We start from the raw sequence: 9,637 nt of genomic DNA on the forward strand, positions 1-9,637 counted from the left end.
AAGGGAGCAATCAATGGTCATAATGGCAAACTGCTCCAGTGTCTTTGCCCCGAAAACTCCAAATGGGGTCACGAAGAATCAGATACTCTGGAACAAGACATTTCATTCTATTTTTATTTGTGTTGTAAAACGTTGTTCAAATATATTTTAATCAGGTTTGGGAGCTTTCTGGACTGCCTGCCCTCAGTGTGACACCTCTGGAATGCACAGTGAATGGACACTGATGAGGGAGGGGTGGGCAGTCAGGGGACATTAGGGTGGGGGTGAAGGAGGGCGGGGTCCTGCTGGGTTTACTGCGGTGAGGTCCTATAAGGATGCTGGCGGGAGCTTAAGAGCCAAGGTCAGAGAGGAAGGGAGACGACAGCCTATTGGGGGAGATTTGGAGGTTTCGTTCCTTTGGAGTCTTTTGAAGCTATTTCGGGTGTGACCAGCAGGTGTCGTTGTCTGGCAAGGTTTTGGGGGGGTGGCATTTTAAACTGAAGTAGGAGAAATATCCTCCTCTGTGACAGGTTGGGGTGGGGGTTGTTATGTGTCCCTGGGTCTACACCAAACTCTCCCCTCCCTTCCTAGGAGGCAGCACTTCCCCAGATGCCCCGGCACTCAAAGCAACCTGACTGGTTACCACAAAATCCATGTACCTGGCCTCAGAGCTCTGGTGTTGCTGTCTCCTCTATCTTACATGCTTAAGACATCATTAATCAAATCCTAACCACAAGGTCCTCTCACAATAACAGCTCAGAGCTCCACCCCCCTCACCCAGGGGGGAAAGGAGAAACCCAAACATCAAGGGCCAATGTCTCAATCTCTGATCAGGGTGAATTCCATCCAGTTTTGGATGCCTTCTCCCTGCCTGTGATGAGTGTGCAGACACTCATCACCAAGTGGTGATCATTGATTGTGTTTTCATATTAAACAAAGTCGTATAAAGTTATAATGAAAGAGAGAAAACCCTCTTTAAAGCCCCTGTCAGCAGATGGGGATGAGGGGCTTGGGGAGAGACCCTTTCTCAGTCATCCAGAATCCATCTGCAGGCTTCTCTCTCACACTGTGATTGCCCATCATGGTGGCCCCTCAGGTGCCATCTCTCCCCTCTGCCCCAGTCAGCTTTCCTCCCTCTCCTCCCTCTCCTCAAATGGAACTCCCAGTATGACCAAGTCCATTTCCCAGCTCAGAGCTCATCCTGATCTTTCAACGTCTCTCATTCCTTTTTTTTTTCTGTGAGGCAATTGGGGTTAAGTGACTTGCCCAGGGTCACACAGCTAGTAAGTGTTAAGTGTCTGAGGCTGAATTTGAACTCAGGTCCTCCTGAATCCAGGGCTGGTACTCTATCCACTTCGCCACCTAGCTGCCCCTTTCAACGTCTCTCATGACAGGGAGAGGACTCTGTGTGTGTGTGTGTGTGTGTGTGTGTGTGTGTGTCTTTGGAAGACAGTTCCCAGAATTCATAGTTGAGTGTCTTGCTTTTCCCCTCTTCTGGAGTGGTCAGCCCAAACACATCAATCCCCTGCCACCCCCCACACACCCTTTTACACAAGAAAGAGGGCAGGGTCTTTCGATTTTGTCTTTGAAGCCCAGCATCTAATAGGGTGCATCACCCAGGGCATGCACCTTTCTTCCATTCCGCAGAAGGTGCTCACGAATCACCTGGTGATGGGTTTTAAGCCACTATTTCCATCAATCATTCAGAGGTGGGACACCGGGTCGCTGCTCAGAGTTGGGGGGAGCGTTGGACATTGACAAAGGGCCCCAAAGAAGGAAGAGCCTCGTGGCTCCATTGTGTCTGTTTTCTCTGCAGAGAAGAATGACCTTTGGATGGGAAAAGACAAGGACAGGGGGTTTGGACCCAATATAAGTAGCGAGACAGGTAGATGACCATTTGTTTGTCCAGCGATGTCTGCATGTTGCCTCTCCCATCAGACTGTAAGCTTCTTGAGGGCAGGGACAGTCATTTGCCCTTCTTTCTGCCTCCTGTGCTTAGCATAGTACCAGGCACACAGCAGGTGCTTAATAAATGCTCACTGACTGACTGCCATCACAGTCCTAAGACCCAGGAGGGCTTAAGTAACTTGCCCAGAGTAACCTGACAGAAGTGAGACATAATGGATTCAAACCCAGGGCTCTGTCCTGGGGGCTAGACTGCCTCGGCTCCTCTCGGTCCTCCCTCTTCAGAGGGAAGGGGGAGCTCACTTGTTCCAGATGTTTGGGGGCCCCTGAGAAGCCGCCCCAAACCTCAGAGGGCAGGCGGGAGGATGCACAGCCCTGGCCACGGATTTCAAAAGAGGGTGAGAAAGAGGTGGGGGAGGAGCTGGGGGGGGAGGGCTTCCTGCCTTACTCCAGTCCCAGTTGCACACTCTCCCTTTCCTGTTCCTTTCTGGGAGGAGAGGAGCAAGGAGAGAGACCGTGGTCCGTGGTTCTCACACACACACACACACACACACACACACACACACACACACACACACACACACACACACACACACACACCCCTTCTGCAGAGCTTAGAAATAATGGAACTGAGAATCTCCTTTCCTGCCCCTCTGTTCCTATCCTAACAATCAGCAAATGCTTGTTTCATTTTGGTCTCTGTTCTCAGGCCTGGCACATGGGAGTTCAATAAACAGTCCCTGCCCTCAAGAAGCTCACATTCCATCCAGGGAGACAATGTGTACATAATAATAATAGTAATTAACAATAATCATTGCTACTTTTAAAAAATATAGTTTAATATTTAAAAAATAATAGTTTAATATTTAACATTGCAAGCAATGTTTGTTTGTTTATTTGTTTGTTTTGGGCAGGGCAATGGGGGTTAAGTGACTTGCCCAGGGTCACACAGCTAGTGTCAAGTGTCTGAGGTCAGATTTGAACTCAGGTCCTCCTGAATCCAGGGCTGGTGCTTTATCCACTGCACCACCTAGCTGCCCCCATTGCTACTTTTTAAAGAGGAAGAAAGTGAGGTAGACAGGCTGACTCACCCAGGGTCATAGAGTTAAGCGTTTGAGGCAGAATTTGAATTCAAGTTTTTCTGAATTGAAGTCCAAAGATCTAGACCATTTGTGTTAAAGAGGGGGCCTTGCTGCCTGAACCAGATTAAAATGTAATTGGGAAATATTGCGCAAAATAAATAAAGATACCACTGAACACAGACAATGTTAATGTGTGGTTTTCTGAGTCAATATACCACCTGCAGATTCTCACCCCCATTTCTATTTGAATTCAAGTTTGACATCACTGCCGCAGACCATACTGTCAGAAACACAGCTAACTGCTCTTCGTGTTGCTCAGCTCTAGTGTTGGCAACCCCAGTGTTGCTAGCAGGTCCCTGTTCAAAAACTCCAAGCAGGCAGCAGTTGGTGAGCGATGGCTTTATTCATCTTCCAGAAGATGGGCCCTCTTCTGAATGAGCCGGAGGGCCCTGAAGTGAGGTCCCTCACCCCTATTTATACCCCCCAAGGGGTTCCCTCTGACCAATCACATTAAGGCCTTTTGATACCCCTCATTTACATTTCAGCTATTACAGTTATTACAGTTGCTATTTTTACAGAATAGAACCCATCAGGTGGTACCAGTTAACCAATCAGATTTTACAAACTACAATACCAGGCCTTAACCTATTCTGGGCAAGAGTGTTGCGCCCCCCCCCCAACAATACTGTGTTAACATACATAATAACTCTTCAAGAAAGAAAAACCTGTCTTGGGGTTTGACCAATCAGATTGCTCCATTTACCCACCAACCAATCAGATTGCGGCCTTAGGCCCCAACCCTATGTTGGAGCAAAAATGTCCCCATTCCCCACTAAACAGTGCTTGTGTAAACATAACTTTTCAAACCAAAACTTCAGTCAGGGCTTGAGCTCTGAGTCATGTGGGGATCACCTTGGGCACTTCAAGGGGAACTCCCAGCCCAGCCTGACTCCCACAAAACCCCAGCCCTTCTTCAGGCCCTGATCAGGCCTAAGGCCCAGGAGCCTCAGTGCCCAGCAGTCCCCTGCTGGGAGGTTTTGGGGGGGTGGGGTGGGGGGATAAAACTGTTGGCCTGAAACCAGACTCACTCTCTGCCTTTAGGGCTCTGAGAAGAGTCCAAATATGGTCTTTTCTCTCAATACTAACACCCAGAATTAAAGATAGACAAAACACTCAGTATTTGATTTGTTTCATTTAAAAAATCTTTTAATTGATCCTCCTTGTTCTCTGAACAAACAATTCAACAACAACAAAATAATAATAATCACTAGCATTTATCTGGCAACTACCATTTGCCAGGCCCCGTGCATGGCCCTTAACAAACATTATCCTCTTTGATCAACAAACAGCAATAATGCTGATAACGGTGGACATCACAAATCGAACAATAATCCTCAAAGATAAGGACCACAAACATCATCCTGATTTTTCCCAGGGGTACCTGGGGTGCAGAAGGTTCCTGATACTTCCAGGGCCCCAGGGCTAGAGGGCAGGAGCTGAGGGGTCAGAACCTGTCCTTCCGACCCCTCGTCCAGCACGTACCCATTACGCCTCGTGACCTTGGATGCTAAACACTGTATGAGGGACTAGGAAAAAAAGACCAAAATGCCACCCCCTTTCCCCCCAGGAGCTTCCATTCTCAGTGGTCTTTAGGGGTGAAGCGGGAAAGGAGTGACACCTGGAAACTCTTCATAACAGCCTTCCTCCTTGTGGTCCCTGATCCTGCCATGGTGCCTTCTTCCCGTGCTCAAACCAGCCTTCCCATTTCCCACCTCCGGAGCCTTTGGAGAGGCTGCAGTTCTCACCAGCCTCACTCTTGGTTTTCTTCAAGGCCCAGTGCAATCGGCACCTGCTACGTGGAGGGGCTTCTGTTCTTATCTCCTCCCTTCCCCTTCCCTTGCCCCTCCTCAGCTGTCCTGTATTCTGACCCTATCAGTCTGCTGAGATGGTGACATCCACAAGACATTCCCACCATGGACCAAGCCAGTGCTGGCTAGGACTTTGCTGTTGGGGTGGGGTGGGGGGCCTCCTTGACCATGAGACCATGGGGTAAGGAAGGAAGGGCCTTGGCCCCTCCTTCCCACTTCCCCACCCCCAGAACACCCACAAATAAGCCTGGCTCCTGGGCCTGGTTCATCCCTTTCTGTTCCGGCACCGTGCTGGGGGGGGGGGGTCCTTAAAGCCCTGCCCTCAAGGAGCTCCTCATCTAAGGGAGGGGCAGGGGCCACAGCGCCGGAAATAATGAGGAAGCTGCCTGACTCCCTCCTGAGATGGCGGATCTGGAGAGAGCTCTCCCGTTAGGGGAGGGAGGAGGGAAGTAGGAGGAACCCCAGGCAGGGGGAGGGCTGAGCTCCAGAGCTGATGTCATTGATCTTGTTGGAAGTCTCTTCTCTAGATGAGGGTAAAGTTCAGGAGAGCAGCCGGCTGGGACCATCTTCGGCATTTCCCATCTGCCCTCTCCCTTGCCTCTGGTTTTGACTCCTCTTCTTGGATAGCTCTGATTCAGAATTTAAATGAATTTGAGATTGGGGGGGGGCACCTCTTGCCTCCAGGCAGCCCTCCCCTGGACAGGTGCAGGACCCCCACTGTAGTGCCTAACAGTCTGAGGCAGGGACACAAGCGATGGCACCTCAGGTGTCTATAGCACTGGGACGCGTCAAAGCCCTTTCCTCCCAAGACTGCTGAGGAGGGACTATGCTACTCTCTCCATTTGTGCAGAAGAAGAAAATAGGCCCAGGTAGGAAGTGTCCTCCAGACTCCGGGTCCTCGGTGGCTCTCACGGTCACCCTTCCTTCCCCCTCTGTCCCCAGGCTGCCCTGCGGGGGTGGGGGGCAGGTTTGGAGGGCGGGAGGAAGGAGATCCCGCAGAGTGTGACGGTCCTTCTCTAGGAAGCGCAGAAGAGACGCGCATCTCATGCAGTTCGGCGGTGTCGCCTCTCACGGAGTTTCACTGGACAAACCAGCCCGGGGCCTGCATGAATGGGGCTGCACCAAAGTCGTTCTCAGCCCCGGGTTTCTGACACTCCAGGCGTCTCCACCATCACAAGGGCTATTACAAAACTTAACGGTGTTTTGTGCATTCTCGCTGTGACTGCAAAGGCTTCAAATCTCTAACCAAGGAAGGAGCCACAGTGACTTCCCAGGGCCCTGGAGGGAGAAGGGGCCTCTTGGTGGAAAGGCCTGGGACGCGGTGATTGGCTTCACTCAACAATAGAAGTAGCATTGGTTTTTGGAGTCAAAGGACCTGGGTTCAGATCCTGGCCCAGCTCCCTATTAGGGATATGATTTTGGACAAGTCACTTAACTCTTCTGGGCCTCAGTTTTCTCATCTATATAAGCTACATCCTTACATTTAGAAACAATTATAGGACATCAAGAAAACACTTTGTAAAAAATGCATCTCCTCTCCCCACCGCAACTGGACGGTGGTGAGCCTCCCGGTTGCGCCCGCCGTAGTGCGATCAGATCCTGGCTGTGCCCGGCGTCCTGGCGGCGCCTTCAGGTTCCCTGAGGAGGGCGGACCCCTGCCCTCCCTACGGGGTGATCCCCACTGCAGAGCAGAATGGGGCGGGGGCAGCTGTCTCCAGAAGGCCCCTCCTGGGCCTCACGGGGCGTGCTCCTCCAGGCGGTCTCCTGGCTGCCCCGCCCCCGCTCTGCCCGGGCCTAACAGCAGGGGAGACAGTTCAAGAGCTCGGTGATATTTTGCTTGAACCAGCGGCTCCCCCAGAGGACGAAGAGCAGCAAGTCAAAGCAGCTGATGGCCGTCACGCTCAAGAAGATCTCGTTATACAACATGGCGCTGTGGCACTGGCCCTTGGCCCCGTGGTGCTGCAGATAGTATAGCCTGAAGAACTGGTAGGGGAGAAAGCAGACGAAGATGACACCGATGAAGATGAGGTTCTTCAGCTGGGCCCAGAACTCCTGGTGGGCCAGCCAGGAGTGGTGCAGCTTCTTCCCCATGGACACGATGATGAAGACCTGGAAGGCCAGGAGCGCCATGGCGATGGCAATGACCGCCACGACCACCACGTAGTTGAGGACCTTCACGTAGGTCTCCTTCAGCTCTTCCTGGAACTGGAAGCACTTGGTGTCTTTGTACTCCCCGTGGGAGCCGTACTGGGTCAGCAGCGGCGGCATGACGGTGACGAGGACCAGCACCCACAGCGCGGTGCTGGCCGCCACGGCGTGCAGCTTACGGTAGAACTCCACCTTGTCCTTGCGCTTGAAGAAGGTGAGGTACCTGACGGCCAGGATGCCCACGTAGAACAGGAAGGTGAGGTACATGTGCACGTGCAGCATGGCGCTCACCACCTTGCAGAAGGGCATCCCGAAGAACCACTCCTCCTGGACCAGGTACACCAGGCGGAAGGGCACCGTCAGCAGGAAGACGCTGTGCACCACCACCAGGTTGATGACCGCCGTGGTGGTCACCGACTTCGAGTTCATCTTCACCAGGACAAACAGGATGCAGATGATGCCGGTCACGCCCCCGATGAACACAGCGATGTAAAGTCCGGTCAAGTGCCAAGTCCACCGAGGATCACAAAGGTTGGGCTGGGACGTGTTCTGGCCGGCCATGCCTTGGGATCACCTGGCAGCGAGAAAGCGAGAAGAATGTCAAAGGATGCCAAGGACACCTGGAGGCTGGAGAGCCCTCGGCCCTGCCCGCCCTCCCCCGCCTGCCGTCACACACCCCCCCCCCCCCCCCCGCCTCTGGCCGATGGCTCCCAGATCTCTGTGTCCAGCTCAGCTTTCTTCCCGACCCCGAGTCCCGAATCACCACCAGCCTATTGGCTATCTCCAACTGGATCTCCCCCAAAGTCTACCCCTCCTTTGAACGCTCCTGGGGCACCTCCGTCCATCCAATCATCCAGGCCACTCGCACGGGTTGTGCCGAGTACTACCTGAGTCACTGAGTCCCTTCTGCTGAGTCTACTTGTCTCATCTATAAAACGAGGGGACTGGGGGTCCCTGGAGTCATATCCAACTCACCCTGGGCAGTACCCCCCCAGCTCTCCCACACACACTTATTGGGTTTTTAAATGTGTCTCTTGCTTTCAGAGGGTTTTTCTGGTGAGGAAGCTGACCCTGTAAACTCAAGGGAGCGAGAGGACAGTCCAGCCTTGAAGAGGATGCCAAGAGGTTGTAGGTAACACAGAACTTTATGTGCATTGTCTCCTTTGGGTCTCACCATCACCCTATGAGCAAGGTGATCCAGGTTTTGTTCTACCCATGGTGCATATGAAAAAACTGAGGCTCAGAAAGGTCACCCTTGGTCACACAACTGGTTGGTATTAGAGGCAGGAGCCGAACCCGGATCTTCCTGATTCCAGGACCAGCCCTCTATCCCCTCTATCCTCTATCTCCTTTAAGGAGGATGTCTTAGACAGGTACTGACTTTAAGGAACCAAGACTCGAGAGGAAGTATCTGGAGATGGAAGGAGTGTGAAGAGAAGGGTTCCGGGAAGGAGGATCTTGGGGTAATGACAGAGGAGGGTTCTGGAGGGCACTAAGAAAGGATGCCCAGAGGAAGAGAAGGCTGAGGGCAGGCCCGCCCTGAGTCTGCTCTGGGGAGGTGATGGAGGTCGGTCCATGTCCTACCTGCTGGAGAGCTCCATGGTCCAGGGGGGTCTCTCCCCTGCCCTTCCAGCAGCAAAGGAGTAGAATAAGCAAGGGGCTATGGGAGGCAGCAGCTCAGGGGTTGGTTAGGTGGTCAGCGCTCCGCTGAGTGGAGGTGGCGGCCCCAGGCTGGTGGTAGTCCCAGTCCCCCTTTGAAGACATCTAGAAGCCAACCCGGGATGACTGGAGATACTGTTGTTTTATAAGGCAACTGGAGTGAAGTGACTTGCCCAAGGTCACTCAGCTAGTCAGTATCTGAGGTGAGATCTCACCTCAGATACTGACTAGCTGTGTGACCCTGGGCAAGTCCTTTAACCCTAATTGCCTCAAACATCCGGAGCCATCTCCAGTCATCCTGATGTATATCTTGCTACTGAACCCAGATAACTCTGGAGGAGAGAGTGAAGTTGGTGACCTTGCACAGCCCTGCCTCACTTAAATCCAATTCACTGCAAGTTGTGATGTCACCCTGATGTCATGACCCCCTCGAGAACGAAGGACAAACAACAACAAGCCAGCTCTCAATGACTTATTTGCGATGACTAAATGATCAGGGATGCTGTAGATAAGGGCATCATTGGGTTCCCATCCAAGTACTGGTTGGACTACATACCCTTCCAACTCAGCTGCCAGGAGCACTCCCACCAGCAGTCGTCTTCTGTCTTTGGTAACGCGAAAGCAGTTTTCACAAGACAATCGTACTGTTGTGTAAGGCCCTGGCCCCTTTGGATGTGGACATTTGGGCTGCTGAAAGGGGAAGCAAAGGAACCTTAGTGTAAGGAAAAATGATAACATCAACATGAGAAGACACAGACCGAGTCTCACCAGAGAGAGAGAACTGCCCCTTAGCTACATGGCCCGAGTGGACCAGTCAGAAGGCAGAGACAGAAAGAGAATGGAGAAATTGCTGGCTTTGGAGGCAGAGAACACAGATGCGAAGCCTTCTTGTGCCTCCTCACTTGGTGACCAAGGCCCTCATCCTCATGGGTCTCACCTGCCTCATGGATGCCCCCCTCTGCCTGACCCCGGGCTCTTGTGGCTTCTAGCCTCCTT

The 9,637-nt window shown here is 52.4% G+C and overlaps 1 protein-coding gene across 4 annotated transcripts in view; it reads right to left on the minus strand.

Annotated features, from left to right (window-relative positions):
- Nucleotides 1–4,186: 4,186 nt before the first annotated feature.
- Nucleotides 4,187–9,637, minus strand: part of GPR141 (G protein-coupled receptor 141) — a 34,113-nt gene continuing 28,662 nt past the window's right edge. For all 4 annotated transcript variants that reach the window (XM_043976100.1, XM_043976102.1, XM_043976103.1 and 1 more), the window contains 2 exons: nucleotides 9,198–9,331; nucleotides 4,187–7,556 (listed from right to left, as the gene is read on the minus strand). In XM_043976100.1, coding sequence (XP_043832035.1) covers nucleotides 6,629–7,543 — 915 coding nt within the window. In that variant the 5' untranslated portion in view covers nucleotides 7,544–7,556; nucleotides 9,198–9,331 and the 3' untranslated portion in view covers nucleotides 4,187–6,628. The remainder of the gene's footprint in view (nucleotides 7,557–9,197; nucleotides 9,332–9,637) is intronic.

The sequence above is a fragment of the Dromiciops gliroides genome, chromosome 1, assembly GCF_019393635.1.
Source record: "Dromiciops gliroides isolate mDroGli1 chromosome 1, mDroGli1.pri, whole genome shotgun sequence".
NCBI classification, from domain to species: domain Eukaryota; kingdom Metazoa; phylum Chordata; class Mammalia; order Microbiotheria; family Microbiotheriidae; genus Dromiciops; species Dromiciops gliroides.